This window comes from Mesitornis unicolor, unplaced genomic scaffold (genome assembly GCF_000695765.1).
Source record: "Mesitornis unicolor isolate BGI_N332 unplaced genomic scaffold, ASM69576v1 scaffold30495, whole genome shotgun sequence".
NCBI lineage: Eukaryota > Metazoa > Chordata > Aves > Mesitornithiformes > Mesitornithidae > Mesitornis > Mesitornis unicolor.
Genome location: NW_010185290.1, coordinates 1 through 18611, shown reverse-complemented (window position 1 = coordinate 18611; position 18611 = coordinate 1). Strand labels below are relative to the sequence as shown.

The following is an 18611-nucleotide window of genomic DNA, read 5'->3' as shown; positions in this document are numbered from 1 at the left end:
CCCTCGCAGTGCAGCAGAGTCACCGCCGGGCTCCGCGGGTTGTAGGGTCCGGTCATGGCCTTGTGGTGGGGGGATCCGTAACGGGGCTTTCCGTCTGCCAGTTGAGGAATTTCTGGCAAAGAACGAGACTTCTTTTCTTCTGTAAGAAAGTTGAGGGGGCTTCAAGTAACGATTTAAATGTTGCTAGGTTTAGAGACTGGTGGCGGGGGACTAGAATCGTCGTCTCTTGTTATTACTTCTGGTTTCCTTAATAACGTCTGAGGTGGAAAGCATTAGTTCGGTGTTTTTCTGTAATCTACGATTCACTTGTGTATTTTGCAGGACTCGTACAGAAAGCAGGTTGTCATTGATGGAGAGACGTGCTTGTTAGACATCCTGGACACTGCGGGCCAGGAGGAGTACAGCGCCATGCGCGATCAGTACATGAGAACTGGGGAAGGATTCCTCTGCGTCTTTGCCATTAACAACAGTAAATCATTTGCTGATATTAACCTTTACAGGTATGAGCTGGGTCTTTACCACAGGGAGGGGAGACTGGGAAAAGGCATCAGACCCATTTGGTATTAGACCCAGTGTCCAAATAACAGACAAACAGTCAGTCTCCCACTTTCAGCAAGTTTTTCAGCCTTCTCTGTGTTCTCTGTCTGTGCTTGATTAGTCAGTCGAAAGTGGGACAGTTCTCTGGCTCTGGGTTGTGTTCATCAGGTGATATTTAGAGCACACAGAACGTGATCCCTGAGAAAAGGGGTAAGGAGGCAAACACACCTCAGAGTGGGGTTACACAGGGACTGGAAGGTGGAGTGTGTGGAGCTACTGGCCACACTGCTGTGGGTTAGAACCCCTGAGCTCTTGTCCAGCTTTAGCAGGGTTTTTTGTAGGACAAGATTGTTTGCATAGTGAACTAAAGCAGCTTTTCTATTTAGAAAATAGTTCCTAACCCTTTTTTTATTTGTCTTTTTAAAGAGAACAGATCAAGAGAGTGAAAGATTCGGATGATGTGCCAATGGTGCTAGTTGGGAATAAGTGTGATTTGCCCACAAGAACAGTAGACACAAAACAGGCTCAAGAATTAGCAAAAAGCTATGGGATCCCCTTCATAGAGACATCTGCTAAAACAAGACAGGTAAGGTACTGCCACGCTTGGGCTGACTTCTTCCTGTGTGGTAGATGCAGACACTCTAAGATTTTCCCATGTCCTTTTTTCCTTATCTGCAGGATTAAGCATTTTTTAATCCATTTCCAATTTTTAGCTTTTGATTTCCCTGCTCACCCTTAGCTTGAAAGAGTTCTGGTTTTATTGCTGGGCCAGGCGAGTACACAAACCACTTCAGACTGGTGTCGACTTTCTTTCAAGTGGGTCGTGTTTGTAAGAAGAAGAGAGCTTCGTCTGCTCTTGCTGACAGTGGTCACACCGTGCGGCCGGTCCTCCTAGGCCTCTTCGGTTTTCTTGGCTTCTTAATGAAGGCCAATTATGAGATTGTGTTTACAGAAAGAATTCCCCAGGCTGGACTAAGACTTCCTCAGAGCTGCACTGAATGCGTGGCTCTGTCCAGTCAGCCTGTGCTCTACCTACATCAGTGTGGAACGAGGCAGAAAAGGTGCAGTTTTCAAGCAATAGCCAGAAAACGCTAAGAATTCTGAAACGGAGGGGATTGGTCAAGAAGTAGGTTGTTTCCTGCATGGGACTTCTCTGCAGTTACAATTTGCCTTGTTTCTTTTAATGGCTGATAAATGGATGTTTGCCTCAGAGGAAAAGTTAGGAGTTTAAATGGAGAGTTTTGGGTGTAAGTGCTTGTTTCTTCCTCTTATGGGAGAAGTTGGCTGCTGCTCTTCCTGTAGAAGTGTCTTTCAAACGTGTTAAGGGATCCTGTGGCGGAGAGAACAGTGATCTCAAAAGCTTCAGCAAAGAAAATGCTTTACGTGGATCATTTGTGTTCAGGGTGTGGAAGATGCTTTTTACACACTGGTGAGAGAGATCCGGCAGTACCGGATGAAAAAGCTCAACAGCAATGAAGATGGGAATCAAGGCTGTTTGGGATTGTCTTGCGTTGTGATGTGATAAGGTGAGCGGTCATTGAAGCTTTTCGTTCTCTTCTTGCCTGTAAGTTGTTCAGTTGTTGATACAGTTGGATTTTTTCCCTGCTATACAACCTGTTGATACCCAGAGATTTAGATCCTACAATTAATTACTTCACCAGAATTTTTATTTCCCCCCCTGTAAGTAGAGAGCAAAGCTCAAGAAAAGGAAATTCCACTCACATCAACTTTTTGGCTGTAGCCTGTGGCTTTCCACTGAACTGACAGCTTGTAACTTCTGTGTCATTCTTGTCAGTGTCTCCTTCCTTTGGGAGCCTGTTTTGACTGTTTGGAGGATGTGTAATTTCTGTCTTGTACACAAGAAACACCTGAATTAGAAGGAGGAGTGTGTGCAATTCTGCAGCCACCGTTTGCTAATGATTGATTGCCTTCAGCTTATGAGCTGTGTTCCCCTGGTATATGTGCTGTTTGAAGATCAGCCAAATAAAGTAATGCAAGCAATGAAGTTTAGGAGTGAAACAGTGAATTTCACTGAGTGAAATTCTTTTCAGCAGTTACCTAAAAGGTGTTGCTCATCACTGTAAAACCAGACCAGTTCAGGACGTGCACTGTGCTGTTGGGCAGCAGCTAATTGGAGATGCCTTTCTGTTCCAGATGCCAAGAATACGTGGTTCAGATGTAGCTGCTGGACGAGCCTCAATGCTACTGTATTGCGTCTCATGCTGATGCCCTGCAGTATTTTGGTGCCAGTGACCAGAATCTTGGTACCAGTAAACTAGCACAAGGTCCTTTTCTGTGCTCCATCTGAAGAGAAACATCTATGGCGTCTACCTCCTTGCTCAGCTAACGGAGCAGCCGCATCTCTTGATGTACTGGGATTCTTTTCTCACTGTGTTACCTGCGTTTGTTCAAGAGGAAAACCAGTCACAAGAAAAGTGAACTACAGAGACTAAATGCTGTGAAAAAGATGACACTTTACCTCTAGAGTAAAAGCTAGAAGTGATGTTTGTCCCCTTTCTATTGGATGCTGATTTGCAGTGCTGTCAGAGGAGTGGCATTGACCATTGCTTGGCAGGTAGTGTCAGAAATGGTTTTGCCACCATGAGCTCCTGTCACGTATCAGATTGGTATCTGCTCGCTGCGCACCCACGCAGCGTGTTTGCAACATCTCCTTTGTGCCAGGAGTACCACTTCACTGATCCTTCATTTTCTGTAATAAAAAGGAGATACCTTTCCTAACGTAAGTGCCTGTTTGCTAAGAAGATCTGAAGCTATCCCTGTTCCCTTGGGTTGAAGAAAACCCCAAGGACTGGAATTTCTTGGGAGCTCATTGTCTTAAGCAGGCAAGTCTTGTGTGGGTGATCTCTGCCACAGGATACTGAAACGGGAGTTTGTGGACTGGCAGGTCCAGCAGGCACTTGTGAGGCTCTTGAACCAGGGAGGGGGACATCACTACATCTGTTTTTTACTTTCTTTGTGGGTGGAACTGTTTATATGCCGTATTGATCTCTGCAGCATTCAGATCTCTTCCGAGTTGGACCAAATTAGTCAGCTGTTAATTTTTGACATTAACTGCCAACATTTATGGGCAGCCTCTCAATAGTTAGTCTAGTAACTGGAGGTTAGTTAGTCTGGACAGCTGTTATTCAGTACTGTCTGTAACTTGCAATTTATTTTATTCTGAATTATTTTCTTACCACCAGACTGTAAACATGGTCTCTTCAAAATGTCTCTCTGTAAACTGGTGGGTCTCCTTGGCAGGGAAGGAGTGGGGGGTTTCAGGCTGGCTGTATTTGGTGCAGTGGTTGACACGGACTTGGCACGTCCAGGCTGAGGGGAGAAGGCGACGAGCTGTAACGGAAAACTGAGCTGGCTTCTGATTGCAGCATCCTTGCAAAATGAGGAAGGAGGCGAGTTCAGGACGGCTGCGCAGGACGGGTGCGGTGCCCTGGTGGGAGCTCTGGGCTCGTTCTAGCGAGGATTCCCGCGTGAGTTCCTCCTTGCACAGAACGTCACCTCCCGCAGTGGGGACGCACAAGGGCGGTCGCTGTTGCAGACCCTGCCGGTGTTCCCTGAATGCTGTCCTTCCCCACGTGCTGCTGATCCTGGCTGCAGTCCCGTGCGGTCAGAGCGTATCCTGCAGCAAAGCTGGATCCCCAGGTCCGGTCTGCTGGAGGGGTCACGAGCCCTCAGCCAACAGAGGGAGCGTTCAGCCAGTCCGCTGAACCAGCGCGGGCAGGGGAGTTGCAAGAGGCTTAATTTCAGTTTGTTGGTGCCAGATTCATATTAATTTGGAGGTCTCCATTTCAAATGGAAATTAGAAATTGATAAATACTGAGAGAATAAATTGTTCCTTTTAACATTGCTTCCTTCAATACTTCCACTCTTAATTCTCTTCTTGGAATGAAGAGGATCCATCTGCATCATGTTTTCTTTATCCATGATAATCCTTACAAGTATTTTTTGCAATTTATTTGACCCTTGACTGATGCAACACTGATAAGAATTAAAAATACCGTATCTCGATGTGAAACATTCTTTTTCCAGCAACACACACAGGGATGGGCAGCATTGTGGACAGCATTGGCTGTGACTCAAATTAATTCATGCCTGCAAGTTAAACGTGACAGGATTACCCTCACTGCAAGCTGCCATGCCGGCAATCAGCAAGCAGTGATTTTATTTGGTGCAAGGAGAGAAGTTATTTGTGAAGGCATCCTTTGAGCTCTGTGGCAGGAGGTGACTGCCCGCGTTTAAAGAGATGTGTGACACACTCTTGTCTGCTTAATAAAATTACACGTGGAAAATGACAGCTTTTGGGATACACATCTGGTGACACAGACCCAGCATTTTGGAAAGGCAGCAGCGTGGAGTTTGCAGTATGTTTGAGTGGTGAGATCTTGTCACCTGGGTCTGTGTCTGTGTTATGATTATTGCAGAGTCCAGAGCATGACTGCCTGTTCCTGTGGCCACAGGACACCTTTTGCAGCTGGTGTTTGATGTCTGAAGGTTGTGTGGTCAAGTATGGGAAATGACTTCTTTTGGATGGAGGTTCGTCATCATAATTCCCTACATTGCAGGACATTTCTGGTTGTCATTACAAATGTACTAGCTGTAACTCCAGAAGTGAATTCTCAGAACTGAATGGGAACTGGCAAACACATCTACTTTCTCTTTGGTGCTTCCTTTCTCTTGGGCTGTCTAAAGTCTGAAAAGGGAAGACGACCTGGTAAGGGTAGGTCAGTACATATTTCACTTTTGGAACCTCGGAGGAGGATGTATCAGCTTTTAGGATGCTGCAGAGCTGACCTATCCAGGTGGTGCTCCTGTCTGCATTATTCTAGTTTCCAATCTAGTGAGTGATGCAAAGTCGTGGGTATCAAGTGAACGGTTGTACTTTGTACTCCAGCTGCCTGTATAAGAGATCCCTGATTTTGGTGGCAACCGAGAGAGAACTGTGGAAGGACGAAAGTACCAGAACTTTTGGGAAAATGATTTAGAAGATAAGCACAGGAGTTTTTGTACAAGACATGTCCCTAGAAAAGGTGGTTTTGTAGCTTTAGTCCAATTGTTATTTAGAACTAACAGCACAACACCACGTTAGTGCCAAGCCAACTTCACTGTCCTGACTGGCAACCTCAGGCCTGGGGAGGGCAGAAACTGGAGTGACGTCCTGATCCTGTGCGTGCTGCTCTTTTACTCGCCAAGCCTTGGGCAACCGTGTAAAACCTCCAGGACTGTAGGGAACTGCTGGGATCTGGACTTTTTATCCAAGGGCTAATTTGTTGTTACTTTGTATAATTATTTGCTTTCAATAATGCATCTCTTCTGGTTTGAGTTGAAGTAAATTATTTTGCTTCTTAAATAACTTTTTTTAAAGAATAAACTTTGAATTCTTTGGTTGTTTCTTTTGTGGTAGTGATCTGGGCACGGGATCCACAACTGGCTTACCAAAAGCTTATCACCATGCTCTCTGCTTTCTGTGGGATCTAGATTGACTCACATTGTCACTTCTGTGATGGGACTTGAACAGCTGTGTCTCATATGTTCACTGTGGCACGAATGAGCAGTGAGAGTGGCTTTGAGATGTACCATGGGCTTGTTACAGAGTCCAGTTTTAATGACTTCACCCATCCGTGCTGTGTCACACATCTTGTGTAGCTGCAGCAGTCGCTGCCTGTTCCAAAGGGAGAGACTCAGAACGCAAGTACAGGCGGGTGCTCAGAAGCGAGGGTAGGGAAGCTTTCCCTTTCCTCCAGCGTGACGGCTGTCTGTGACAATCTGTTCCTACAACCACTGCACACCTTAAGGACTTGCTGACTTCTGTCGCATACGGGAACAGAGGCCGATCTAAACAGCCCTAGAGCAACCTGTGGGAGATGACTACGAGCAGCATGGTGAGAGAAGAATGTGCTGAGGTGGCTCTCGGTGCCAGGTGCTGCTGGTCTGAGGCGCAGCACATCACGGAGTGCCCTTGTGAGTTTCCATGTTTCCTCTTCTCTCTTAATACTGGTCCTCTTCAGGAATTGAAACAGTTTTCTAAGCAAAACTTGTCCCTAGGCTTCTCTTTGGACAGCTGCCCCTGTGATATGGCTGCTCTGCCAGGCGAACTGGAGGGAGATGCTGCTAAATACCATAAGCTGCCAGATTTTGGGTGTCTTTGGCCATTTCCCTTTGACTAGACCTAGGGGAGGCAGCTAGAATGGAGCTCCTAGAATGGAGGCAGCTCAGAGAAAAGTGGGGGGTTTTCGAGCCACTCTGAAGCCTCTGGGTGTGAATCACTCGGATCACAGCTGAAGAAGAGTGGGAAGAGGGCTTGTTTGTGCTCAGTACTTCGGTTTGAAGAGACCATGGATCTAACTTTAGCACTGCATGCCCAAGCTTTACTCGTATTTCTGCCATGAACCCAACAAAGTTGACCCTGGGATTTAAAAAGCTAGGGGATCAAGAGGCCTCTTGAGGAAGATGACCTCTGCATCCTAAAGGTTATTTTTGGTTTCAGATATGAATCCCAAGACCTTGATACATCCAGAAAGGTTAGGGGCAGATATAGGCCCTGGGGGAGAGCAAACAAGCGGGAGCCAGTTTTTATTGACTTGAAATGAAACTGTTCAACAGTAATGGGGTGTGGGGACTCATCATCTGGGGCATGAGCAAGAATAAGAATAATTGGGAAACTGAAGACTGCTGTCAGCATGAGAGAGGAGGCCAGCGAGTGGAGATCAAGACTGGGACAGCATCCCAGATTTGCCTTATTGGCTGCAAGTTTGGGGAGGGGAATCAATTTATATTCTTGGGGAATATCTTGGGGAGGTGGGGCTAAAACTGCCAGAATTCTGGACAGTTCTTTAATTGTAACCCAGTATGTTTTGAAGGTGTGCACATCAAATAGTGACTTTTCAGAGAGAGATTTTGGATGCTCTGGGAATTACCTCAGCTGGAGATGTTGTGCCAGGTCTCAGCCCATCTGACTTCGCTGACAAGAGGTGCCACAAGCTTCCCGTGTACCTATGGACAAAATCTATTCCTAGCTTGTTATTTCTAGCTCTGTGTAACTCTCTCACTTATTCCAGCATTCTGGGACAAGGCCTTTTCATAGCTGTTCCTACAAAATACAGCACAGGAAGCCTTACATGCACATGTAATTACAAACAACGTTGTCTTAACTAGAGGTGCTTGTCTTTCCATTCCCTTCACTGTTGTGGTGACCACAGTTCAGTTTTAAATCAGCAGCGAGACTGTGCTGCCTGCAGCCTGAATGCTTCGCTTCACTTGTCCTGACTTCAGTGCAGTTTTTCAATTCCACAAGGAAGCGAAGTACAAGCAAGTGGGAAAAGGCTCTGTGTCGAGACAAAACTGCCGTGTCCTTCTGACCTGTTTGGGGTGACAGCTTCCCTCCAGGAAGCTGAGTCAGAAGCTCAGGGTTATCCTGGCAGCATGCAGGGCACTGCCCATTCCAGCCATTTCCTTCAGCCAGGAGCTGTTTTCCAACGTACAGAATCATTGAACCGTTACAGTTGGAAAAGACCTCTAAGATGATACAGTAAACCCAAAGTCATGTGAGAGACCTGAAGTAGGATGGAGGAGATCCTAAAGGGCTGAGCGCAGCCCTCAGTGCCTGAGTGCTACAGAAAATCAACTTGCAGCAAGCTGAGAGGTGCTCCCCAAACTGATACCCTGCTCTGCCACAGCCAAGCCACCGTCTGTAGCTTAAGGAGGGAGTCTGTTGCCACAACTTGGACTGTGCTAAGTGCTGGTCTCTGGAAAATATGCCTTGGTTATGGCTCGCCCCATACAGAACTGATTATCACCTTACTACTCCAATACAAAGTTTTATAAAGGCAGTTCCTGAAAAGCTCAGGGACAAAATAGAGCTCCTTGTACTTTCCTTGTGTTTGTTTGATTCAGCTGGGAAGATTCAAGGACAAGAGCACAAGTCCCGTTGCTAAAATCCACAGCCTTTCAAGTAGACCTCTCTCTCAGGCACAAATCATCTCTGAATAGTGCACTGGTTGGTGAGAGCACATCATCTGTACCTGTCCACAGCTCCTGGTTTGATGGCAACAGCCCTGTGCCTTACGGATCTCCTTTAAAACATTGAAGACATCAGTTTTGTCTCTCTGAGAAGACTGATGTCCGTGGTGCGCTTGAGGAAGGTGCAGCTGTCCTGGGAAGCAGCAGCCTGGCCAGGTGAAACTCTACCAAATGTAAAATTAAAGCCTAACTTCAAAAAATAAATAAATTTGAACCCTGGTTTCACCTGTTTCAGTGCAAGTGCTTGTGGTTGCACTTTAAATAGTCTTATGGTTGACCTCCCTTCTCCTTTTAGAGTGAGAGAGTCTAATTACAGGGAAGGGAAAGCAGTAATATTAGTGTTAGGCTGCTGTGCAGTCAGTCAGCTCCTCGTGCTCTGTTACCGTAGGGTCTTGAGCTCTGGAGACTTGCTGCAAAGATGTCACGGGGGAGAGTTCCAGGTAGGTCTGAAAGCAAGCAGTGACAGAAGGAGCCACAGGGCAGGGATTTGGATGTTGTGGTATCTTTGCAGTCCAGGGGACCTGGCTGGGGGCTATGGGTGTTTTTCTTCCTGCTTGGAGACATTTTTAGATAGTGCAGCAAAGAAGTAGCATTATTGTTTAAATCTTGACCTGCACGTACTGAAGAAAAATCTTGTCCCTCCTGCAGGGCAATGTCTCCTGTAATGATACCCCTGTGAAAGGGGTCGGAGGGATTTCAGGAGTCTCAGCAGATGTGGGGTGCTGCAGTCCCGATGGGATGGGGAACACAAGCTGGGCAGCGGGAGTAGGGCCAGCCAGGCTTTGCAGAACTGGACAGAGGGACATGCGATGGCCGTGGCAGAGCCCTCAAAATATCAGCACCAACAGCTCTGATAAGAGCACGTTTAGAATTGCAGCGCTGCCTGGTGCGATAGACGCTGTCCTAGTAGGGGAAGTGAGCATTAAAGCCTGGCCCTGCAACATCAGTAGGCGTTTATTGACCTTCACGAGTGTAATTTTCACCCACTAAAGAGATGAAAGGTGAAACTTGGCATTTCTGGGATGCTTAGTTTGCAAGTGAATACGTGAGTTCAGATGCCGGGGGCGTATGTTTAGCAGGCTGGCCTTGGGCAGTCAGCAGCTGGTGACTTGTGATGCCAGAGCTCCAATCTGAACTTTCTGGGTCAGATGGAAAGGGCGTGAGTTGCACCCCCAAAATGTAGATGCCATCCTATGTGACCAGGATCTGTGGAGCTGCAGGCGTCTGGTCCTGTTAGGGAATAAGTGGAGATGTGACCACAGGCAGCAGGAGGTTGAAACTTGGGATCTTTGCAATGATCATCCATCCAGATATTCACAAAGGATGGCGAGTCATGGATGAAAAATAGCAAAGCAGCCCCGGTGCTCCGAGTCACTGAAGTATTTGCTTTCTTGTTCAGGCAGGAGAACGCTGTTCCCCCTCTTCAGTTGTTCCCATGCTCTTCTGCATCCCTGTGCCTGGACACGGGTGTAGGGAGAGACCTCCCAAGACAGCTCAGGCTTCTTAGATGTCGGGGTGGGTGTCTGTTAGCTGCTCATAGTGCTGACTGAGGTGGTTCTAGAAAATGCTGTTGCCCTTGGCCAGCTGCAGGGAAACCCAGAGACTGCTGCAGGGCAGCAGCTCTGATGAAGAGCGCCGGGTGGGATGGCATCTGCGATGCGCTTCGTTTATGGGCACGCTACCAGGGCTGTGGCGTGGAACAGTCAACACAACCTGTGTCTTTCTAGCGTGCAAAGTGACAAGTACGGCTCTTTCCTTTCTGAGTGAAAGGCTTTGCCTACATTTGTACTTTGCTAATCCCTTTTTAATCACTGATGTGATGATTAGGCAAAAAGGTTTAGATTTTGAAGGGCTGATCACATCTGTTTTGTTTCTGTTTTATCTCAAACAGGAAAAGACAAAGGTGAGTATTGCTGGGCTTTTGATACGCTCTGCTGTGTTACTGCCTAGGCATGAGCATTGGAAACAAAGAGCAGCTAATGACCACGGTGATCTTTCAGCAGTTCAAGAAGATGCTATTTCTCAGCAGTGCCAGCTGTGCCCCTCACTGTTTCATGGACTGGTTCCAGCTTTTTGATCCTTTGATATATGAAGCTGCTGTTTGTTAAATGTTGTCCTCACGCCCCTGAGCTCCTGCTTAGGAGAGAAACCTTTTTTTTTTTGGTGGAGTTCTCTCCTCTGTGGCAGGAAGTGAAGCATTTTGCAACTTCACACCTTCGTTGTTTTGGGGGGTTTAGGTGTGTGTCCCCCCCCCTTTTTTTAACAGAGATCCAGCCTAAAATAACTTCATTTGAATGCATCCTGCTCCTAGTGGCTTTGATCCGTGAGGGAACAGATCTAATGCTTCATCTCCTTAATTCAGGTTGCAGTCCACAGCATGGTGCTCCTGCCCTCTCCATCATACCTCAAGTTTGCTGAGGCCTTACGTGTCAGCAGAAAACGTCTCTTGCTGAGACAGTTGTCATCACAGAGTCCCCAACAGTGGGCACTAATGGGATAGAAGACAAAATGCAGTTTTTTGCACTAAGTAGCATGTTGGGGCCCATTGATGATACAGCAGCTTTACAACAGCAAGCCAGTTTTGTTACTGAAACCCTGTTTTTGTGACACTGCACTGCTGAGAAATGCACCTAGTGCCGGAGTTGTCCCACGTGTTTGTAGCCCTTCTGCAGTACCACATCACAGCAGGTGAAAGGACGCCCCTGTGCTATGTCCCCCCGCTAAACCACACCGAGGACCTTGGAACTGCAAATTCAGGTCTACGGGGATAAACTGCTTTGATCCCCCTGACACCCTGTGGGAGGAAAAATGGCGAGGTTCATTACCGAGACTCTTGTAGGTCTGGCACACTTCTGCCATGCACGTTGGTCCTTTCTGCTTCGGTCCTCATCTGCTGACCGTGTCCCACCTGACGGGTCAATGGTGTGGTCCCTCTTTCAGCATCGATCCTGGCCACGCTACACGCTGAGCCGCCAACTGCTGGCACAACCTGCTCCATTAGAGTCCACATGCTGCTGTGCAAGTGCATGCTTCTGGGAGACATTGCCAGAAGAGCCCTTGGTTTCTTGTTTTATGGTATTTTGTTGGCAGTAGAAGGGTTTTTAACCTTCTTTCTCCCACTTTGTGAAGCTCCAGCCAATCTTGTGTCAATGGCAATGTCCGTAGGGCCGTGCTAGCTGGCACCTTTGCAGCATGCTGCACGGGATGGGCTGAGAGGGGCCTAGGCCGCACGATGGTTCCCTGGCTCGGAGCTCTTCAGCTGCACCGTGATGGTGGGAACCAAGTGCTTGGGCTGCCAGCTCTGTCCTTCTCCATGTGTACCTCTGTCTTCCTCCTGACTGGATGCCTTGTGGAGCAAGTGGGTTTTGGGCTTCCTAGAGCTGTAAGGGCTCTGCCAGTCTTCCCCTCTTCCTCCAGCGCATGCTCTCATAAGTGTCCTTCCCAAGGAATTGCTTCTTCCTGGGCCTTTTTGCACTGCTCATGGACTGTGGGTTGTAATTACCTTTTCTGGTGTGCTGGGGGTGTCTAGGTACGTCTCCAGCCCACTGTGTGTGGCCCAGGCTCTGTAAGCTCGTTGCAAATTCTGGAGGTTGCTCAGTCTTCCAGGCAGCACAGGGGTGTAGGTGTCGTAAGGAACTGACAGCTGAGCATTGGGCTGACTGCAAGGGGCACCTTCCTGTTTGGGTGGGAACCAGAAGCCTGTGTGACCCTGCACTCTGCTCCTTCTCCTTGCAGAGATGGATGAGGCAATGCGCTCCTTCGCAGAGAAGGTCTTTGCCTCCGAGGTGAAAGATGCGGAGGTCAGGCAAGAGATCTCCCCTTTTGATGTGGAAGAGGTCTGCCCTATCTCACGCCAGGAAATGAGAGCGCACATGATGCTGCAGGAGAGCTCTGCCACAACAGAAAAGCGGTGAGCAACAACCAGGGCAGTTGGGGAGAGGAGAGGAGCATTGCCTGCACATCCCCAGCCAGAGCTGGAAGAAAGCAGGGGGAACATAATCCAAGACCTGTGAAAACAGCTCACCACAGCCATGGGGTAAATCTCTGGTTATCCCAGGGCATCTCTCAGGTACTTCAGGGTTTCCTCTCCCAACAGTTCCCACTGTTGGACAGAAAGACACCCTCGGCCTGTTCCCTGGCTCTCAGCATGGCAATGGCCATGGAGCCATTGGCGAGGAAGACTTGGAGACCTTTCACTGGAAAGGTGCAACTTCCAAAGACCATGCTTGAAAGTCTGCGGCCACTTTGTGTGCTGTGGCCTCTACTCTCGGCAGTGTCAGTTTAAGGTGCTCAGAAGGCACCAGTGAGATGATTCATGTTGTGCACAGTTGGAACATGGCTGTGGTAAGTGCCCCAAGCCTCTGCATGTGGCTGTGCAGTCGGGGCTGTGGGCCTGAGGCTTTCCTCCCTGGCAGGAAGAAGCGCGTGCTCCGCCTGAAGACCATCGCCCTGGCAGTCCCTGTGTCTCAGAAGTCTATAACCAGACTGTCCACTATCGATGAGGCCATCTCCACCTCCCCCCTGTACCAGGCTGTGCCTGACTTCCAGCGGGTACAGATCACAGGGGATTATGCCTCTGGGGTAGGTTCTTGCATGGCTGCACCCTTCCCCATGCTGACCACCACCTCCTCTAGTCCCTGCCGGTCCCTCAGTGGTGTCACAGCAGTCTGTAAAGGTGCAGGCTGTGTCTTCCAGCTCAGTCTGTCTCATGAGCATCTGCTGGTGCCCTCAGCATCCCTGGAGGATCCAGAGCTGAATTCCTTAGCACAAGTCTGTCGGGTCCTGCATGCTTCCCATGGGATTCTCAGACCAAGGCTGCAATCACATCCTGTGCTAATTCCTCCTCTTCCTTCCCGCCACAGCCTCCTATTACATTTGTGCTGTTTCTGAGATACTGCTGGCAGTTGCTCCCTCCCAGAATGAAGCAGGTTGCTCAGCTTGGAGTTGCATAGCAGAGAAGCAATTAGGGGGAGCTGAAAGTCCCTCCATGCACAGGCACATTCCTTCTGCCATGACTGTAGCTAGCTGCAAGTGCTGCATGGTCTACTCCCATGCTGCTCCTGTCTGACCTCTCTTGACTGCCCAAAACACTTGTCTGTGTAGTAAATCAAAACTTCTTGACACATTGGGTCAGTGTATGTTGTTAGTCCTGCTTTAGTTTCAGCCTAGGCTCCAAAAATAGCTTCTAGTGCTTTGCCCAGGCCTGTTTTCCAACTGCAGTTTGCAGCAAGGAAAATAAGAGGGGATGACAACTGGAATTCACTGGTTCTGGCATGGGGAGCTTCCCTTTGCCACGTTGAGGGCTTTGCCCATCGTCTCTTCTTTGCCCTGCTCAAGCAGAGCAGTGGGAGGGGAGGACTTCAGGGAATGTATCTTGCTGCGAACAAAACTGTCGTCTTCACATCTCGGTGCAGCAGGGTACCTCTCAGACAGGTGAGTCCAAGTGGTGTGGTTGTGTTCAGCAGCAGCCCTCTTGCAGGTGACAGTTGAAGATTTTGAAGTTGTCTGCAAAGGCCTGTACCGCGCCCTGTGCATCCGGGAGAAATACATGCAGCAGTCTCTGCAGAGGTTCCCCAGGACCCCATCTCAGTACCTGCGTACCATCGAAGGCGAGGTCTGGAGGGCGAGTGACAGTGGCCCAGGTACCTCCAGGCATCTGGAGGGTTTTCCTCTCTGGCTTTAGCATGGCGTGGGCAGGGGTCAGGAGAGGTTGTGGAAGTGATCCAGAGGGGAGTCGCTCGCCCAGGCCTGCTCCTCGCAGTGGCAGGGTTGTCCCTGCTCCTGCCTGGGGTGGAGCATGGCAGGTTTGTGGGGGTTGACCTGGCAGCTTGTGCCTCATGGTGCTCTCCCTTTGGTCCAGTGTTCACCCCACCCCTGAAGGATGGACAGGATCCCTTTGAAACTGGGAATCTCGGTGAGGACCTGGGATACCATGTCCAGATGAAGGATGGGGTAGTTTACATCTATGGAGACAAGGCAGCAGCTGACAGGAATGAGCCGAAGGACCTGCCCTACCCCAGCCTCGAGCACTTCGTTGAGGACATGAGCTTCCTCTTGGCCCTGATTGCGCAGGGGCCTGTGTAAGTGCACAGCCCGGCACCGCGGGGTGCAGCTGAACAGGTCGTGCCTCAGCAGGCAGAGGGGGTCAGGGCAGAGCCAGGGGTGCCCCCTCCTTTTCCTGGGAGAGGGAGGAACCGCTGAGGACATACCTGCAGCTGGTGGCTACCAGAGAGTCCTTGGCCCTTGTCAGCCATCTAGACTGCTGTCTCAAGCAGAGTCAGCTTTCAGGGATTGGAGACAGGCCCTGCAGACATGCGTGCTCCTGGCCAGGCCGTCGAGCCAGGAGAAGCACCCGCGGGAGGCAGGGCAGGCCAGGCCAGCTCCTGCACCTCAGTGAAGGCTGCATCCCTGTGTTTGATGGGCCCTGTGTCAAGGGCAAGGACCCCAGTCACCGTTCTGCCCTTTGCTTTCACTAGTAAAACCTACGCTCATCGGCGCCTGAAGTTCCTCTCATCCAAGTTTCAAGTGCATGAAATGCTAAATGAGATGGAGGAGATGAAAGAGCTGAAGAACAACCCCCACCGGGATTTCTACAACTGCCGGAAGGTAAATGGCAAGGCTTACAGCCCTGATGACTCTAAAAACGAGCTGCCTTCACCTTCCTGAGAACTGGGTATTGGAGGCAAGGTCTGTGGTACCCACTTTGTTGCTGCTAATGGGATAGTGCTGACTGGGGTGCTCTTGGCCTAGACCTGTTGTGTTCATCTGCTGGGCTGAGCCGTGCTCCCCACACAACTCGGGCTCACCTACAGGGTTTGTTAACCTCTCTGTGGTGGTACCCGAGCATCTGTCTTGAAGCTAGCCATCCCTCTGGTTTCTCAGGTGGACACACACATCCATGCTGCAGCCTGCATGAACCAGAAGCACCTTCTGCGTTTCATCAAGAAATCCTATCGTGTAGATGCTGACCGTGTAGTTTATGATGCCAAGGGCAAACAGCTCACCCTGAAACAGCTTTTCGAGAAGCTCAATCTGCACCCCTATGACCTGACAGTGGATTCCCTGGATGTCCATGCTGTAAGTGGTAGGGTGTTTACTGTAAGACCACTCTTGGGTCACTCTTGTCGAGCCCTGTAGGCTCTTCCCCTCCCTGTGTTCCCATGACGTGTTGTGCACGTTGGTGTTTGTGGCAGGATGCAGCAGCTCCTGGCTTTCCCACTGGGGTTGTTTGGATCAGTTCCTGCTCAGCTGGTACACTTGGACCCTGTGTGTGTGTGTCCGTCTCGTATTCACCCCTGATCCTCTCAACTCCAGGGGCGGCAGACATTTCAGCGCTTTGACAAGTTCAATGACAAGTACAACCCTGTGGGTGCCAGCGAGCTGCGTGACCTCTACCTGAAGACAGAGAATGCCATCAATGGCGAGTACTTTGCTACCATCATCAAGGTGAGAATACAGGGGAGGAGAGCGCAGTCAAGCTGTGGTGCTGCTGTGCCCAGGGCCTGGAGGGTCCCCATGCAACTGACCACGTTCCGGTTTGCAGGAGGTTGGCTCTGATCTGGAGGATGCCAAGTACCAGCATGCGGAGCCTCGCCTCTCAATCTACGGGCGATCAGCTGAGGAGTGGCCCAAGCTGGCCAGCTGGTTCAACAACCATCGGGTCTATTCCCCCAACATGAAGTGGATGATCCAAGTACCCAGGATTTAGTATGTGCTGTGGGTGTGGGAGAGCACTGTGCCTTACAGAGCACTGTACCTCATTTTTTATCCTGAAGGGATTATGGGGACAGTGGCCATGTTTTTCCTCTGCTAATAGCTTAACCCCTGTCTCTGTCCACAGTGATGTGTTCAGGTCTAAGAATTTCCTCCCACACTTTGGGAAGATGCTGGAAAATATCTTCGTTCCTGTCTTTGAGGCAACCATCAATCCTCAGGCCCACAAAGAGCTGAGTGTTTTCCTGCGCCACGTGAGTGTCACGTGATGATGTTGTCAGGCTGTGGTGAGCACTCACATTCCTGTTTGTGCACAAGAAATGGGGTATTGGCCCTGATGCGGAAAATCAGTGGGGTTGTGGCCCTGCTGCCACATTCTGGAAAAGGGGGTGTGTGTCCAGAAGTGCCAGGACGGGTCAGACTCTGAGCTGGCTGCTCTGGGGCTGTGAGAAATGCAGCCCACTTGTCTTCTGGAGAAGCGGTTTGGTGTGAGCTTTCTTCTAGCCCTTAGCAGAGCTTGGGGCTTTGTGAGGAGTGAGGTCTGCAACCTTGCCCCACACCTCTCTTGGGTGAGGCAGGGGTTCAGTTGCAGCTGGGCTATGGCAAGATAGAGTGGGGCAGGGCAAGTCAGCCTTCCTGGGCACAGTGACATGGGGAGCTTTGAGATGCAGCTTCTTTGTCACCTTGCCAAGCAGATCACTGGCTTCGACAGCGTGGATGATGAATCCAAGCATAGTGGACACATGTTCAGCACTAAAAGCCCAAAGCCAGAGCAGTGGAATTCTGAGAAGAACCCATCCTACACCTACTATGTGTACTATATGTATGCCAACATCCTGGTGCTTAACAACCTACGCAGGTGAGGGCCAGGATCTACTGGATTCTTGGGGACCCACTGGTAGGGGCAGGGCTGGACTTGAAGTCAGAGAATCTTGCACTGTGTGTCCCCTAACCCTGTTGCTTGTTTGCTCTGAGTCCTCCTTCCCTGTGCCTAGGCAGCGTGGTATGAACACGTTCCTCTTCCGTCCGCACTGCGGGGAAGCCGGGGCCATCACACATCTGCTTGCAGCCTTCATGACAGCAGATAACATCTCCCATGGTCTCAACCTCAAGAAGGTGAGTGGAGCAGTCTGCCACAGAGCAGCCCAGGCGTGGCAGGGGAGGAGAACATGTTCACCGCTGGCCTCTGCTGTAGCTGGCAGTTAATTGTGCCTCTGCTTTAGGCTGACACAGGCAGTCTGGCTTCAGGCAGGTGTTACATGATTGTCGGGGCTTCTCCAGGCATGTTTGGGGATGTGGCTGAGAAATGTATTCAGATTTCAGAGTTTCAGCCTCACAGACCTATCACTGGATATGTCTGTTATCAGTGGAGCCAGCTGAGTTCTGAAATCAGAGTTCACTTGGCCTCTTGTGCCCCACATGGGCCCTGGAGCTTTGCCAGCTTGCCTCTTTCTTTTTGCACACACGAGCTGTGTGTCGCAGCTCTAGGGCACTGGGCTGATCTGAGGAGTGACCCTGGAGAGGCAGAGGGTGCAGCAACTTTATTCCTAACCTGGCAACTCTGCTCATCTTTGCAGAGCCCGGTGTTGCAGTATCTGTACTTCCTTGCCCAAATTCCCATTGCTATGTCCCCACTCAGCAACAACAGCCTCTTCCTGGAGTACGCAAAGAACCCACTGCTTGACTTCCACCGGAAGGGCCTTATGGTGTCCCTTTCTACCGACGACCCCATGCAGTTTCACTACACCAAGGTACCGTGGGAGCTCATCACCTCCTGTCTGAGGCCTGGGGCTCTGCGGGCCTTGCAGAGGGCCCCGCTCTCGCAGCCTGGGCTGTCCAGGCAGGAGCTGCTGGCCCCTAACGCAGCTTGTGGTGCAGGAGCCCCTGATGGAGGAGTACGCCATCGCGGCCCAGGTCTTCAAGCTCAGCACATGCGACATGTGCGAAATCGCCCGCAACAGCGTCCTGCAGTGTGGCCTGTCCCACGAGGTGGGTGCCCCAGGCTGCCCGAGTGCTCCAGCACGGCTGGCCCGTGCTGCCCTCGGGTGCTGAGGCTGGCCCGGTCGTCCGTGTCTCTGGCAGGAGAAGATCAAGTTCCTGGGTGAAAACTACCAGGAAGAGGGGCCCCACGGCAACGACATCCGCAAGACCAACGTAGCTCAGATCCGCATGGCCTACCGCTACGAGACCTGGTGCTACGAGCTCAACCTCATCACCGAGGGCCTGAAAGCCGACTAGGAGCGCGGACTGACCGCGGAGCGCGGGACTGAGCCTGCCCCGGCTCGGGGGGAGGGGGGGTGGGGAACCGGTGGCTTGCGGGGGTGACG

The 18611-nt window shown here is 50.4% G+C and overlaps 2 protein-coding genes across 2 annotated transcripts; both read left to right on the top strand.

The window, feature by feature from the left end:
- Positions 1-318: 318 nt before the first annotated feature.
- Positions 319-3098, top strand: NRAS (neuroblastoma RAS viral (v-ras) oncogene homolog; the record flags this gene model as incomplete). The annotated part of the gene is made up of 4 exons (XM_010184791.1): positions 319-500; positions 964-1123; positions 1940-2063; positions 2692-3098. Coding segments are annotated over 3 exons (462 nt in total), but the record flags the coding sequence as incomplete, so codon positions are not given.
- Positions 3099-8989: 5891 nt separating this feature from the next.
- On the top strand, positions 8990-18522 carry AMPD1 (adenosine monophosphate deaminase 1). Its single transcript, XM_010184790.1, has 15 exons — positions 8990-9023; positions 12307-12481; positions 12987-13152; positions 14051-14213; positions 14432-14651; positions 15048-15177; positions 15454-15648; positions 15886-16017; positions 16115-16278; positions 16412-16538; positions 16980-17143; positions 17280-17400; positions 17862-18035; positions 18163-18273; positions 18367-18522. Exons 1-15 carry the CDS (start codon positions 8990-8992, stop codon positions 18520-18522), a joined length of 2232 nt encoding a protein of 743 aa, XP_010183092.1.
- The last annotated feature ends 89 nt before the right edge of the window (positions 18523-18611 follow it).

Coding starts and splice junctions, on each gene's coding strand:
- AMPD1 (XM_010184790.1), top strand. CDS start 8,990: ATGTCACGGGGGAGAGTTCCAGGTAGGTCTGAAA. Junction 14,652..15,047: donor CTGATTGCGCAGGGGCCTGT/GTAAGTGCACAG, acceptor TGCTTTCACTAG/TAAAACCTACGCTCATCGGC. Junction 16,018..16,114: donor ACTTTGCTACCATCATCAAG/GTGAGAATACAG, acceptor TCCGGTTTGCAG/GAGGTTGGCTCTGATCTGGA.